Here is a 16101-nt window from a genome sequence, read left to right as displayed (position 1 = left end):
AAGCACCGCTCCTAAAGCCCCCCCCGCTCCCCGGCCGCCCCTTCACCCCCAAGGGGGCTGCCATGGCGGGGAGCGCCCGGGAGCCATTTTGTGCGCGGGGCTGCCGCTGCCCGCACCGCCCAGCGGCCGGGGCGGCGAGACGGCGGCTGGGGCGCCGCGGGGGGGAGGCGGACGCTTGCCGGTGACCGCCGGAGCCCGTGGGGGCGGGCGGAGGAGGAGGAGAAGGAGGAGGAGGAGGAGGGAGCGGAGGCGGGGACCAGGCGGCCCAGCCCAGCCCAGCGCCTTGCCCCGGCCGGACACGGCGCCCGGGGCGGAGATGGCGGACGAGCCGCAGAAGAAGCCGCACTTGTCGGCCCTGGTGGGGCACACTAACGGGCTCACCAAGCCCGCCTCGCTCGCCGCCACCACCGCCGGCAGCCGGGCGGGAGGCGCCGCCGCCCCGTCCAAGAAACTGGTCATCAAGAACTTCAGAGGTGGGTGCAGGTGCCGGGGCCCGGCCCTCTCCCCACCCTTGTTTACAACGGGGGGGGGGGGGGCCCTCCCCTCGCCGCCTTATCGCGGTGTGAGGGGGTTGACACCCGCTTATCGCGGTGCCGCCGCCTCGCCCGGCACCGGGCTGCCCCCCCCCCCCCCCCCCGCGGTGCCGGAGCCGGGCGGTAGCGAGAGGAGGCGGGGGGGAGGGGGGGGGAAGATGGCTCCGCAGGGCCCTGCCCCCCCCCCCCGCTGGCAGCGCCCCGCGCTGTGTCTCTCGGCAGAAAGGCCCAAGCTGCCCGATAACTACACGCAGGACACCTGGCAGAAACTTCACGACGCCGTGGGAGCGATCCAGAGCAGCGTTTCCATCAAGTACAACCTCGAGGAGCTCTACCAGGTGACACCTAGGGGGTTTTCTGGGCTCCTTTCTAAGGGGAATTAAATGCTCTGAGGGCTACGGATTTAACCTGGTGGGGTTTGGGTTGTTCAAAGCTGACTGCATCTTCCTAGCAGCGCTCCCCATACTCTGTTTCTACTCAATTTTCAGTTTTGTAGATCAGCGGCTCCTTGGAGAGCTACCAGGATCTGGGCCCATGAAAAAGCAATTTGTGTTGGGAGGCATGGAAAGCTGTGTCTGGGCAGGGCTGAGCTTTCAGCCTCAGCCTCTCTGATACCATGCCCTCTCAAGATGCTGAAAATGGGGTGTTAGGTTCACCAGGTTATGCAGATACATATTTTATAATAACTTCTTTTCTCTATGCTTTAGTTTCTTGTGGATAGTAAACGTTAAAGTATTTGTTTAAACAAGAATCAGACTTCAGCATCAGTACTCTTTGGAGAACGAAAGAAAGAGTCTTGGTTGAGCAGACACCAAACTCTCAGTTTATCTTCATTCAGAGCACTGTTGTATTTTCATAGTAATCAAGGCTTTGATTTTTTTTTAGTGAAAATAGTGAAAAAGTACTGCTGAAACATCTGGACTACTGGAGAGGGTCTATGGACGAATAAAAAAAAGAAATAGTCACAACCCTGTTCTTCCTTCCTACTTTCTCCATTAATTATGGCTTAATTCTTTATTATTTATAATATGTATTAAGCTACTTAGCTGGAGTAGTAATTTTTTCAACCATCGTGTCATTATGAAAATTACTGATGCGGTAAGTTCTGCTAAATAGCTTAAGTTAATTATGAGTTTTCTGTGGGTGCAGGTGTTTGGTCTGCAGATGTCGATCTCGCTGCCAGATCAGGACTTACGGCATTAATATTCTCACCCCAAATTTTCTAAATGTTCAGTAGAAGTAGGTTTGGTGTTGTCTGCAGAGTAGAGACTCTGAGGGGAGGACAAAGCCAGCAGTCCACATTGGGTCCGTGGTCAAAAAATCAGGTTGAATTTCGAGAGCTGATTAGATTCTCTCTGTGATTAGTTAAGGTATATAATGTATGGTTCTAAAATGGCTCATTATGTAAATGTATATTGACTTAATAGGATTTAATGCCTTTAAACAGGTAACTGGACTGATATATTCATCTATTAATATTTACAGGTTTGCAGAGTTTGACTTACATGATATGTTTCATGGTTTTAAAATGAGCATTTGAAAAGTCATGCTCTTTCATGCCCAGCTTAAAAAAAAGAAAAAGAAAACCGCAGATGCTTTGAATGTTACCTAACTTGTTTTCAGAGGCTCGGAAATGAGATTATAGTAATATGGGTATGAAATCGCCAGGCTACAGGCTTGAGTTTTGGCAGAAGAGAATGAGAGAGATTTCAGATAAGCTGTGGAGGGAGAGCTGTACTTTTTGCTTTTTCTGTTTGTCTGCTTGTTTGTAAAAACTGCACGTTATAAGGTCAGCCCAATAATCTGCAAGGCACTAGTGCAAATCAGCAAGATTTCTGTACAGTGGGTGGTGGCTGTGAGTGTGCCCATGCATACGTACTTCTGCCAAAGGAATAAAGATGAAGTTCAGCATCTATTGGAAACCTGATCTGTACTTGCAGATCGTTTTAACTGTCTGTTGGTGAGCACGGAGCCATCCACTGGGGAAAATTTCTGCATTTGTACCAGTTGTTTTTGCTGTCGGGGCTTCTTTTTGTGCATCTCTGGCATCGTGAGAGGAGGTGAGAGCCTGCTGGGGCTCGGTGAGGTAGGCAGGCTGCTCTTGAACTTTTTGATTTGTTTAATTTGATGCTGTGGCTGAGGAAAAAGTGAAGAATGGTGACAAGGCCTGGTGGGAAATCCAAAGGATACTCCTTCCCAAGCGTTAGTGGCCAGCAGGGGTTAAAGCAGGAAGGTGCTTGGCAGAGTCAGTGAGCAATGGGAGGGCGGCAGCCAATTTTTTGCTACTAAAATAGAAATGATGCCTGGGATTGGTGGTGGATTGCACAGATTTTGATAGAAGTAGCTGGTATTTGATGGGATAGAGAAAGTGGGGCAGTGCAAAGAATTGCCAAGTGAGCAGCGAGTGATTAAAAATAATGGAGAAAGAAAATTCCCTTTGCAACAAGATCCTAAATAAACTGAAATGAGGCAGCAATGCCTTTCCTGAGGGCATAGAGAAAGATATTGTTGCAGTGAAGGAAAAAAATATCGGAGCCTTGATCAGACTTTCATTTGTATGGATGGATAGGAAGGGCTATGTCTCAAAAAATAACGAACTGTCTGAAAAATAGTTGTGTGTGATTGCTGTTTGTTGCAGAGGTCACCTTATGTACCCATTTTAAGACCAGAAAAGCAAAAAGCAGTGTAGGCACCTTATGAGTACTTTTCTGTTTGTTTTCGTTTTGTGTTTTAGAAGACAGGCTCTTCAGGATGTTAGCACCTATGGAGGAAATAGAACAAGCAGTAGCAATAATTTGCATACTAAAACTGAAGACTGCTCAAAACAAGCCACTAAAAGTGTTATTCAAAACTTTTACTAGGTTGGTGTAGGCAAAGAGCCTGCAGCGTTGTCTCTCTCCTATCGTTGTAGATACAGTAATTACTACAGCTTTTTTTCCCAGACTAATTGTGTGCAAGATGAATAAAAGTCAGATTACATTTCTTCAGAAAGAGAGACAGCAACAACTCTGGATTAAACAAGAGGTGAAGAAGAAGGGAATTACTGGCTTGCTCCCCTCAACACCAGTCACAAAAGAAAGCACCAGCTAGTTAGAGGCAGTGCTGAGGTGATAAGGCTGCAGTTTGAAGCATGCTTCAAGCCAGTGCTGCTGCCCAAAGAGCCGCTTTCCGTTTCACCTCTCTCTTGACCTGCTCACGTGCTACCACAATTGTTTGTATGGTCTTAAAACAGAGTGTAGGTCATGCACTAGTACTTTTGACAAAGAGTTAGGTGCTGGCATTAGGCAGCATAACGTTTCACATGGCAAACAAGGCACACAGAGCAAAGCTAAAATATCAGCAGAACCGAGTAAAGACCAAGCACTGGGGAAATACTGAAACTTTCTCCAAGTTCATTTATGCTGTTCATCAACAAAATATGTGACTGTAGATCCTCTGGAGCAAGGGAAAACATTCTTGGGTCACTCTCAGTCGCCCGAGTGAAATGGTGCTTCGAGTGTCATGCAGTGTTCTCTGCGGTACCATCTCACAGAATAGAGGAAGTTGAGGTGAAGTTAAAGGAAGAGACAGGGTGATTTTCTCATCTTGTCCAACTCCTTTGGATAATTTTGTATGAAGCACTGAATGGCCGCAAATACTTACTGCAAACTTTACAGCTCTCACAGAGTGTTTGTCTGTCTTCATTGTGATTCATTTTAGATGCTGCGGTCTATTAATAAAATAGTTTATTGAAATACGGCACACAAGTTAAAATAAAGCGCGCCTGGAACAAAATCTAAATATAGGCAGTGGTATCAAGTGAGGCTACGTTTTCTCTTTGGTATTCCCACTCAGTTTCTTGTGAGGAAAAAAATGTTAGCGTGAGACAATGTAATTGCTGTATAGCTGAACAACGACATTACAGAGGTGTCCAGAGCTGTCCCAGCGTAGTCTACATCAGCTGTGTAACAACTCAGTTCACATTAAAGTAGTGACCACAGCAACACTTGATTCGGGGCAGAATTGGTGTTCTTAACTAGCAAGGATAAATCCTCAACTGAATCCCACGAGATCCAAATAAATTAATTAAAGTTATTTGTTAATGCTTTTGTTCTTTTTCCACAGTTTGTATACCTTATACCTAGTGTGTGTATCAGTGGAAATAGAAATAAGCTAATAAAATGACAGGACAGCAACTATACTTACCATATACATATTTTGAGACAATAGTTTAAATGTTTGGCTCTAATGTTATTTCCACCTCACCTAATGAATGTGAAAGATGAAAACCCCGTCTCATTTAAATGTCTACAAAATGATGCTTAATAATTAAACACTTAATCTACAGCAATGCTGAAGTGCATCAGTATTCAACAATAATTCATCCTTAATGTTACTAAGAGAAGGGATGAAAATGTTTGGTGCGATTGTGCTTTTATAAAATAAATAACACCAGTGTGCACATGTGGAGGGATGCACAAATGGATGTACAGAAAGAGTTCTGCTGTTGAGTGATATGAATGGGGGAAAAAAATCTTGTAATGTTTAACAGCACATCTGAAATATGATAAAGATGATGATGATGGACCTTGTGCGTGACATCTGGTAGCGTAAGAAAGGACCAAAATCAGAAAGGAATCATGGAATCTTTATTTTTCTATGTAGTTTGGCTAATTTTATTTTGATAAGCTTTGTTTTGGTGCATAGTTTGGACAAGTAATGATGACTTTTTTTTATTTTCCTCTTTGCTGTTGGTCTTGATAACACAGGGAGAATCTGACTTCATTTAATTTTTTCAATCTCGTCTCAACTTTTTTGGTTTTAGGCTGTTGAAAATCTCTGTTCTTACAAAGTCTCTGCTACACTGTACAAACAGCTGCGACAAGTCTGTGAAGATCATGTGAAAGCACAAATTCTTCAGTTTAGAGAATATCCTTTTCCCGTGCACAGATATGGTTAGATTTGGGTTTAAAACATTATTTTTTTAAATAAGTTTTATAAAATGGCAGTGTTATTTGCAAATGTGTTAAGAGGTTCTCCGTTTACCACTTAAATATTTTCAAATCAACCATATGCAACTTCAGTCGTCTGGGTAAATAATTTTTGTGTACAGAGAAGTAGCATGGGTGACAACCATTTATTTTAGTAGGAATCCAAATTTTACAGCTAATCTAGAAAATCTCAGTAGCACTATCCGTCTAAGTAACAATATACGAAGTACACCTGTCTGTATGACTAATTAATTATAAGTGCTGGTCAGCACCAATATGTAGCAGGGGTGTTCAACAAGCCCTTAAATACCTCACGTGCACCTTGGGAGGTTTTTGGAAGAGAAAGGGAAGTTCAGAAGATGACTTGGCTGCCCTGGGACCTGCAGAACACTGAAGTTGTACGGTAAATTTCCCCCCAGTTTTCTCAAGTTCTGTTACCAGGCTTTTCTTTCTGTGGCTGAACTGGTAACAGAAGTGCCTGCAGATCCTCTCTGTACACTTGGGTGCAGCCAGCCCTCTTCTCTGAAGCCCATTGTGCTCTGCATGCTGAGAGCGTGCTTTATGTGTCTTCTGTATAATAGCCTACTGGTTACGCTTGCTCGGGAAGTAGGGTAAGTAGAGTCTACGCCCACCAGGCTGTCCTCGAGAGTGCCTTGGCAAACAGATGCTGGAGAGTGCTGTAGTGAACAGATGCTGCGGTGATCTGAGCGCTAACCCTGTTTCCCAGCTCTCCTGCGTGTATTTTATTACAGAAAATCATTGGTTGAAATAGAAAGAAACAGGGGAATGGGGCCTGGAAAGAGCCCTTTTTCTAGGCAAATGCCTTAAATGTGCTTTGGATTGTAACTCTCAGTTTCTCAGTTCACTGCATTCCCCAGATAGGTGCCTACACACATAAAGAAGATAAATTGCTGTCTCTGTTCTATTTATTTTTTTTTTCTTTCTAGCTAAGTCCCAGCATGGCCTTTTTTTTTTCAACTTTTTGTCCCAGTAAGGGAGCCTGGCTTCTACGTGGCACATGAGAAATATTGATACATAAATTGGCACTGTGAATTCAGCTCTTAATTATGCAGCACATTTTTTCATTAGATTTAATTTGATGCATTAAAAATAACCTCTAACTAAAAAGCTCATTAATCAGTGCAGCAGTCTCTTAAACATAACTGAGGTCCAAGTGTTTTAGTCTACTTTAAAGCGGTGTACAGTTGACCAGTTCTGCATCCCAGGCTTTTCAGACTTCAGCCCATCTTCTGAAGAGATGTTGTAAAACTTAAATTTTAAAACTTCGCCTTCTCCCCACGAGCCCAACAGAACCAATGTCTGAAGAGCTGAGAATTTTGTGTTTTACAGGTATACTGCTTTATATCCCAAGGACGTGAGATTACATTAATCAGATTTGGCCAGAGGGAGTTGGGGATGATACTGTGTGTGAAAGGAAGGCAAAGCCCCGCTTGGATTTACTTATATGACATCCTAGAATTCTGAAAGCATAAGTAACAATTGGATCTGTTGATCTGTTGTGTAACTAATAAAACTTCATAGTTTACTTCGGGAGACCTAGGGATGTACATGAAAAGAGTGGTATTTGGATTTATTGAGGATTATTTAAAACTGTAACTGCTTTTAAGAGATTAGGGTCACTCCTGTTGCGCACAGTGTGAACTCATTAAACAAAGTAAACCTTTCTATCCAGCTCACCTCAATTGGCAGTAAGGTTGTTTTTGACACTGATGGGATTTCTTGTTTAAATCTGTATCGGAGTTGTACGGTGCAGCCGCTAGATGGTATTGCTGAAGAGCTGTGAGCGTTATTCCTTGAAACCGTAGGGAGGCCTGTTGGAGAATTGCCATCCCCTGCGCTGGGCAGAAGCTTCGCAATTAACCGTTTATCCCTAGGCAGTCCCAGTAACATCAGAATATCCACAGAGCAGATTTGCTTAATGGCTGGCAAAGACCATCTCTGGAATCTGGCCTCAGACGTTACTGGCAAGCTAGTTTTCCTTAATAGGTGTTGTACAGATTCTCTGGATAGTCTTTTATTTTTAAAGAAGATAAATAAATGCTGGCAAGATCATTGCAGACAAATGGTAAGTTGAATGTTTGTTCAGAATATGTGTCCTTGAGATGTGAAGCCTGGCAAAGGGGAATTTGTTATGGTTTAAACGTGGGACTGTTGCATCTCCTCCAAGTTTCAGCATAGCCTTTCACTTTCCATTTTGTTAGCTAGGGGCAGGTTTGTTGTTGAAAGTCAGGTTCTGCAGTGCTGTTGACTCTGATGCTGAAATATCACTCAGAAATGTATTGAAGCTTGTGGAATTGTTGGCTGTTTGCAATTTAAGTAATTGGAGAATCCACAAGCTTTGCTTTTAGATAGCTCCAACAGCTGGGTTAATTCGTGACTCTTTTTTTGTGATGCAGAGATGAATATACAGAGAGATTAAAGAGCTAAATTTCTTTCCCCTTTTTGTCATCAACCTCCATGATGAATTATGCTATAGAAAAAAATCCCCTCTCAAATACACTTCATAGGAATCAAATACACTTCATAGGAATTGTCCTTTTAAAATGTTTCGTTGTAATTCTAAGACAGCATTTGAAAGTTTTCACTGCACTCTCACCTAGCTTTGGCTACAGGTGCCCAAAATAGTTGAATTTTTATTTTCATTCCTCAAGTTCTTTTCTTTTCCCTTCTCTGTGGGGGATGGGCAGAGGTAAGTGCTTTTTATATCAAATAAAAATGGAAAGTGTTGTGGAAACTATGCAAAATAAATTCAACAGTCTGATGAAAATAGAGTTGAAGGATTTTGCCTCGAAAGTTTAATTAAACTGGACTTGTGTTTTTGTAAAAATACGAACTCTGTTCACTTTAATTACTTTTGAGAGTTTTTTTTGTTTTGTTTTGGTCCTCAAAGCAACAACCTGTGGCAAGTGGCTCTCTTGCCTTTGTGCTGAGTTAGCACTTGTGGTGTTTAAGGAAAAAAACAAAACGTCAGTCACATTGCTGTTTTACTTTGATATGGTTGGCCAGAAACTGTATCAGTTTGAGAATTGCTTCAGAAGCAACTAACTTTCATTGTGAAAACGTCTTTTGCACAGTTTATTAGTGTCTCTCCTTAAAGCTTCTTTTTAAAAATAAAAAATAAAAATTAAATTTGAAGTGAAAACTGCAGCAGCATGCTATTTCAGGGTGTTTACTGAAAGTGTTGGTGAGACTGCTTAAATGGCTCATTCATCTCAATAGCAATGAAACTTAAATAGCACTAAAACAGGCTAATAAAACTGGTTAAATGCTTATGAATTTGAAAACCATCTTCAATATATTTTGTTGTACTGCTTAGTCATAGCGTTAACATCAATAAATTGCATATCAGTAGCCATACAAGTCACCACAAGAGCTGAAAATAAATGTATCAGCAATTAAGGTACATGTGTATGAGATACAACTTCCACAATTTGTCTTACAACTTAAAATGCTATATGCTGGTGAAGGCAAAAATGATTTTTTTTAATGTATTTTCAGATCATGATCAGAAGCATTTTCTTATTTCTGGATCGCACATACGTACTGCAGAATTCAATGCTTCCTTCTATATGGTGGGTACCTACATAAGCATTTCTCTGATCTTTAGAATCTGCACGTGCTATTATATTTGTAAAGGTTGAAAATAAAATTTGCGCGTAATATTTAAGTTGTGTAATAGGCGGATCCAAATTCTGTGTCAATTTGTGGAAATTTACATGTTGGTGTAGGCACGCATCATTTCCGCCATCCCCAGGAATACCTGTTGTGAAGCGAAGGTAAAAGAAGAAGGTCAGAGGAGATAATGCTGACAAGTTCAGGCACACACAGCTGCAGCTGTCACCGCCTGGGTGAGGCTGTGCTGGGAGCCTCCTCTGGCTGCTGCCTCTGGGCCCAGCTGTACTGCAGGTGCTCCAGGTTTGGCAGAGTTCAGAGCTCGGCTACTGGCTCTGTTTTTTGTTTTTTTTTTTTTTTTTTAAGTAAGTTAGGTACACTCACAAGGTGCAGGTCATCTTTCCTGCACTGGCCTCTTGTGAGTTGAGAGCTGTGGCTCGGAGCTTTGAAGTGAACCCTGGGTGCTGCTGCTGGACTTGGAACACCCACCCCACGGTCACGTCTTTGGGTGTTCTGTTTCTTAGCATCCTTCCTGAGAAGGATTTCATATCATCAAGGCAAACAAACCCAGGCCTTTCCAAAATTTTCTGGTATTGTTACTCTGTCTAAAGCGCCAAAAAAAAAAAAAAAAAGTAAGTGTGCTTCTTCCCTGCCTGTGTTACTTCTATGCTTTTGAGAGCTCCTCAGGCTTGGGGAGGAATCTTGTGGCCTTTTCCCACCTCGCACTAGTTAGGTCCCACATGAAATCTTCCCAGTTTGGACTCTCTGTTAGTTTTTTTGTTTTGTTTTGTTTTTTGTTTGTCTTGTTAGGCTGTTTTTTTACTAAAAGTCATCAAAGAGATCTGTTCACACTTTGTGCTTTTTTGCTCATACTGGGAAAATCTTGATGCATGTGAAGAAGTTGGGGGTAACAACTTTTACCTAGGATTCTTCTGTTTTCCTTGATAAAGAACATGATTAATAATTGCCTTCTTCATGATCAGATGTAGAGGCATCATTCCTCATCATCTTAGTATGAAACACAGATCTGATACAGGTGATCATAAGGTCATAAATGTACAGAGAATTCATGATTTGAAACAAAATTTATGGATGACTTAAAGGTTGACTCTGGGGATCTTATGTGAAGGTAGATGTTCGTTTTTGTAATTATTTTTATAATAGCAATGTGTTTTTTGGTGGTGGTGGTGTTTTGTTTTTTTTATACACAGAGATCATTATAGACTATTATGAGAAATACGGACAGACTGCTCATAGTTCTCACCTGAACTATGCATAAACTGAAGTTTATGCATCTTGTAGCACCTCACCTGGTATTTTTGTGATGATTATTGTTATAGTTCCCTTAGGTGATCATGTCAAAGAGAATATATGCACAATTAATACATTCACTCTCTGTATTGCATATATAATATATATTTTAAATGTGTGTATTTTCTTAAACTGAGATGCAGATTTTTGAAAAAAACAAAAATATAATTTATTTTCAATGTTCATGCAGGGATATGGGGCTAGAGTTATTTAGAAACCATGTCATTAGTGATAAGCAAGTTCAGAACAAGACTATTGATGGAATCCTTCTGCTGATTGAACGAGAGCGAAGTGGTGAAGCTGTGGACAGAAGTTTGCTGCGAAGTTTGTTGAGCATGCTGTCTGATCTGCAGGTGAGTACAGCAAATTTCACTAATAACCACTATAACCACTACACTTAAAAACAGAGTTTGGACTTTTCTAATATGTGTATTGTACAGAAATAATTGTATTCTTCTAGTAAGCATGTGCTTCAAAATCTGTCTAACAGATTGAGAAGTGGTTCCCTTTTATTTACCCTGTCTAGTCTTTCATTCTCTGCTTGTAAATGAGACCTCTCTGCTTGTTTTTCTTAGCTGATGCACTGGCCTTCAGGCTTTACAAGGTTTGCATGTCTTTTAGTGTGTGTAATACCTGTCTGTCTTAACCACTTGTTTTGTAATGCTAGTGAAGGTGGAGTGTAGCAACCAAAAAAGATTAGTTCTGTCACTGTAAAAAGGTTTTTGGAGTCTAGATCATGGGTCTTACCGCAAAAGACATCACTACATCAGCAACTTCTTAGCAGAGACCAAAGAGAGTTAGATGCAAAGTTAAGGCAAACATTTTAAAATGGTTATAGTCAGTCTATAGATAATTGGGATTTTCCATTAGAATAGATAGTAAGTAACCAAACAGAATATAAAAAATATTGTGATTTTGACTTTGGTATGTGTTGTCCTCTGGTCGACCTTGTTGTATGATGTGCAATAAAACTTAGGAGCTCTCTTTCATTCTTAGAAACTGTTCAGGTTGCTCTGTTCCCAAGTGACATACGTTATTACGAAACTGGATAAGGGTTTAAAAAAGAGTGCAAAGGGGAAGACTGCATGAAAGCCTATTAGAAAGTACTTTTTGGCCAGGCTGCTTACCTGCTTTTCTGCCTTTCACGTTAACCTTCCAGACTTTAATCTGTAATTACACTCTTTAGTGTATGAGAAAAATTTATAAGTAGTTATTCTGTTCAAGAGAGAAGAGAAACTTCTGTCAATGAATTTTCGGATCACATGCATGCCCCTTTCCCACTTTTATCCCATTGTTATTTGCAAGTCTTCTCTAATTGCATCAGTTTTTTGTAGGTGTCAACATTGATTATTTTTAGGAATATACTCTGCTAACTAAAGATAAACATTGCCCTTTATTGGATCCTTCTTACAGAATTGGATTTCAGTCTGCAGTCTTCTTCACTGGCTCAACAGCGTGGTTTTCTTTCTTCACTAGGGAACCTAACCAAATCTGTTCTGTTCTTTTGTGTTACCTGTCACTATATCAAGGCACAGATGTGCTTATAATCCTGTAATTATACTCCAGGATCTCTGCTTCTCTATTTTCTTTCACCAGAGGTTAGCCTGTGGTGAAAGATGAATTAATAAAGCAACTCTTATATTTCATTCGAAAACAATTAAGCTCCTACTCATTCCTGATTTTTTAGGCAATTATGCAGTGGAGGACCGGCTGTTGAAAGCTGATTCCTGTTCATGTAAATCCTATTCTATAGCAGTTGCCTTGTTGTAAAGATTTATACATAGTTTATACAGAAAATAGTTTCATATACTGTTACATTAATGTATAGGTCAGAAAGTTATACCAGTTATCTTGAAGGAAAGGATGGTAAGAAATGAAATCTAGTATTCAATCATGTTGAACATGGAGCTAGTGTAAAGAGAAGGCTGAAGCAATCACTTGATGTCTGCTCGTGATGCTAAATTAGTGAACTCATACATTGAGTGCTTGTCAAGCCTGAGGTTTCATGTTTGATGCATTGAAAAAAAAAATCAAACTTTTTTCCTCCTTATGGACTTTGAAAAAACCCAACCCCCCCCCCCCCCCCCCAAAAAAAAAAAAAAGCCAACCTAGTCAGAATGTAATAATGACTTTTACAGCTCTGTGTTATCTTTTGGGAGGAGTATTTCCTTCTATTCATCTACCATACTCAAGGACTTTTTTCTTTTCACTGACTCTCTGTTCATGTGTCATTCCCTAGCTACCTTCTCCAGTCTGCTTTAACTACTGTATGTAGTTGTCCTTTCTAATTTATCTCCTTTCTATATGAAAGCATGTTAATCGTTATGCAGAAATTTCTCAATTTCTGTGGTTGTTGTTGCTGCCCTTTTTTAGTCATCACTTTGTTCCTTCACTGGAGAAAGGAAGTTCATCTTACCTGGTATAATGAATTTTTCTTTCTTTTGTGCCACTGAGATGAGCCTGGCAGATGTGAATTAACATATCAGTGTTGTTCTGAAGATTTGTTACTGAGAATATCATCATTTTACTGTTGGAAATTCTCTTTTGGAACTTTTTTTTGGCCACAGAAGTATCAGTGGGAGTCTTGAGCTTAAATGGATTAGATGTGCTGTTGTGTTGGATACCAGTTTTAGTCTATGTGAATTAAACAGAAGCTGTCAATTTAGACAATTTTAGCACTGATGGCCGAAACACGCTATTGCTACACTGGAAAGTCATCTCTGGTCAGAGTATTTCTAAAACCAGTAGAAAAACAGAGAACTTACGAGTTTATGCAATTTTAAACACTTGTCATAATTGTGTACATTCCCGAGGTTTTACTTGCCTTTTATGTCTGACAACCAGAATATGCTACCCTTATTGGCAGCTTAATGTAAGTAACTAAATCCGTTTCTTGAGCAGGTTTACAAGGAATCCTTTGAACAGAGGTTTCTGGAAGAGACAAATTGTTTATATGCTGCAGAGGGCCAAAGATTAATGCAAGAAAGAGAGGTAGGTGCATGATATAGATGATCGCTTTTATGTTAGTTTCATCTGCTGTGGGATTGTGTGAGAATTTGGTAGGGCCATAGTGTGGTAATAAGTGAAATTTACTTGTGTGAATGGTGTTTACACATAAGGGACTGCAGTACAGTATCAAGGGGAAGAGTGGAGTCCAGTTTGCCTTAATGTTTTATTGTGTATGTGAATATACGTATGTTATATAAACATATACAGATATAAATAAGGAGTGGAGAAACCCAGTGATATTTTTGTGTAGCTAAAGTCACACTACCAGAAAGTTAATCTCCACACAAAGCTTAAAGGTGTGCCATCAACTGTATTTTTGCCCAAGAGCTGTGAAATATCCACTGGCATCATTCTATTCTGTGCTTAATACTGAAGTGAACTGTTTACTTTTTTACTGTTTTGTTAATTTATTTGTCTGTTTTGTTTCTTTTGCTTCTTAGTTAAATAGACTTGACATTTTTGTTTTCTGTGCTGTTGAGATGAAATTATGCCGTATGGTGGGCAGCCTGAAAATGAGTTTCTCTCTGAAAATGTAAATCAAATGAAGTGTTTCTTGGTGGTCTAAAATACAGCATATTACTTTCATTAGTTCAATTTTAACACTGACTTGCTAGAAACATTCTGAAAATGCCTGTCTGGCACCGAGGTGGATCTTTTGTGTCTAATCCTGTTTCATTCACCTCATGCCTTGAAGTTCCCCCAGGACCTGAGATGAAATGCTCTGATGCATAGTTTTCCCACAAGTCTTACTGCTCTATAGCCCTGGTGGAAAACTGAGGGGGAAAAAAAATAATAAGGCCCTAATTTATTAAGTGTTTACATTTATATGTTTATGCATATACATGTGTATATGTTTGTGTATGCGTATATATTTACACACACACACACATGAACATATGCGTAACTGTTTTGATCATTTGAAGCCCAAGTTTCATACCCGTCTCACATGTGCTAACTCTCCATAGGGACAGATAGCCCACTGGAGAAACTATATGGTTCACACCAACTGAAAATACGCTCTATGATATTTTAAGGACTAGCTTAACTCATTGGGTTTTGAGGAAAAAAAAAAATTCCTCAGCAATAACCTGAGATTTCTGTTTATCTGCTTCTTTCTGTGAAGTGCAGTTATAATACTTTAGTTATGAAGTAATAATGTTTAATAAAAGTATAGGTATTTATATAATATATAACAACATTGTGGTGGAATAGTCCTTTCCAATTAACTGTCTTTAAATTTAGAGTTAAAAATTATCACCATGAAACAGGATTGTCTTTTATGGTTTTGTACTTAACTGTTGAACTTGTCATTCTCTTTTATTGCTAGGTTCCAGAATATCTTCACCATGTTAATAAACGTTTAGAAGAAGAAGGAGACAGAGTGATAACATACTTAGACCACAGCACACAGTGAGTACAAATTTTGTCATTTTTAGCAAAAGTCAAGCATCCTTTATAAAACGGTGTGGTTATCCATGATTGTAGAGAGACAGAGATTATCTCTATAGTATTTTACAGATGTTATCTTGTAGACACCACTCATGATGCAGTTTGGTGTTGTTTGTTTTTTTTTTTTTAAGACTTTATTTTATCAGAACTGATTTATTTAAAATCAGAATATTCTCTCAGTACAAGGGGGAGAAATTGGAAAAATTTATCGGTGAAATTTGAAGTTAACAAAATACTATATAACTCAAATTTGTATTATGAGAATAGTAGCTCATTTTAAGCATTCATGTGCTTATAATAAGGGAACATTTGCTGGGAGGGGGAGGAGGATGAAGAGAAAGGAAAAAAAAAGTTAAATTATGGCATAGGATAGAGAACATGAACACAAACATTCAAAGATGTTTAAAGTAGATCAGCTTTGGTGTAGCTGCTGCCAGTTGATTGTGCAAGGTAGCTTGTCACTTTTTTCCTGAGCTATTGAGTAATAGCGTGTGTTGTGCTGGGGTAAGAATGTGCATTCAGGAATTACAGCGCAGTCACTGACAAATTATAAATGCATACATAATTTATACGTAATGCAGTAAGCTGTTGCCTTTTTTTAAAGAACATAAGCAAATAGAATTAACTCAGAATATAGCCCCCACCCCCTTTTTTCATTTTTTAGCTGATATTTTGGCATTTTATTGGGTGTGAAAAGAATAACAGTATTTTTTTTAACTTGTATGTATACATATATATGAAGAAAATAGGCTAAGCAAATGCCCTTAAGTTAATGGTGCATATTTGAACTTGAGTCTTCTTCCTATCAATGCTGATTGCAGGGATACACAGTCCTTGCTTTGAATCTAGTCCTTAGTCAAACTCTTAGAAACCTACTTTTAGAAGGCTTTGCACTGATTTCCTGTCTTTGCATCAAGAAACAAGCAGCTCTTAAAATTAGTGCCCTTGAGTTCTCCTCAGGTCATACTGTCTCCCCAGGTGTGCATGAAGAGAGCAGGAAGGATGTTAAATTTAGTTTAGCTTTGAACTTTAGACAGAAATGAAAACCAACATGGGAAACATTAAAAATACTTCAAAACGTGTTTGTGCAACGTATGGAGTGTGTATTGATGCAGATCATTGAGTGTTTTATTCAGCCCACCAGTACATGTCTCTTTCTGGACAGCTGACCAGAATAAGCAAATCTCCTGGCTGGT

The 16101-nt window shown here is 39.9% G+C and overlaps 1 protein-coding gene across 1 annotated transcript in view; it reads left to right on the top strand.

Moving 5' to 3' along the window:
* Window positions 1-257: 257 nt before the first annotated feature.
* Window positions 258-16101, top strand: part of CUL4A (cullin 4A) — a 37315-nt gene continuing 21471 nt past the window's right edge. The window contains exons 1-8 of the mRNA XM_050708350.1: window positions 258-473; window positions 756-871; window positions 5338-5432; window positions 7511-7589; window positions 9023-9096; window positions 10638-10800; window positions 13349-13438; window positions 14784-14866. Coding sequence (XP_050564307.1) covers window positions 317-473; window positions 756-871; window positions 5338-5432; window positions 7511-7589; window positions 9023-9096; window positions 10638-10800; window positions 13349-13438; window positions 14784-14866 — 857 coding nt within the window. The 5' untranslated portion in view covers window positions 258-316. The remainder of the gene's footprint in view (window positions 474-755; window positions 872-5337; window positions 5433-7510; window positions 7590-9022; window positions 9097-10637; window positions 10801-13348; window positions 13439-14783; window positions 14867-16101) is intronic.

Source organism: Cygnus atratus, chromosome 1, assembly GCF_013377495.2.
Source record: "Cygnus atratus isolate AKBS03 ecotype Queensland, Australia chromosome 1, CAtr_DNAZoo_HiC_assembly, whole genome shotgun sequence".
NCBI lineage: Eukaryota > Metazoa > Chordata > Aves > Anseriformes > Anatidae > Cygnus > Cygnus atratus.
Note: the sequence above shows the minus strand (reverse complement) of the source record. Positions and strands in the feature narration are given on the sequence as shown.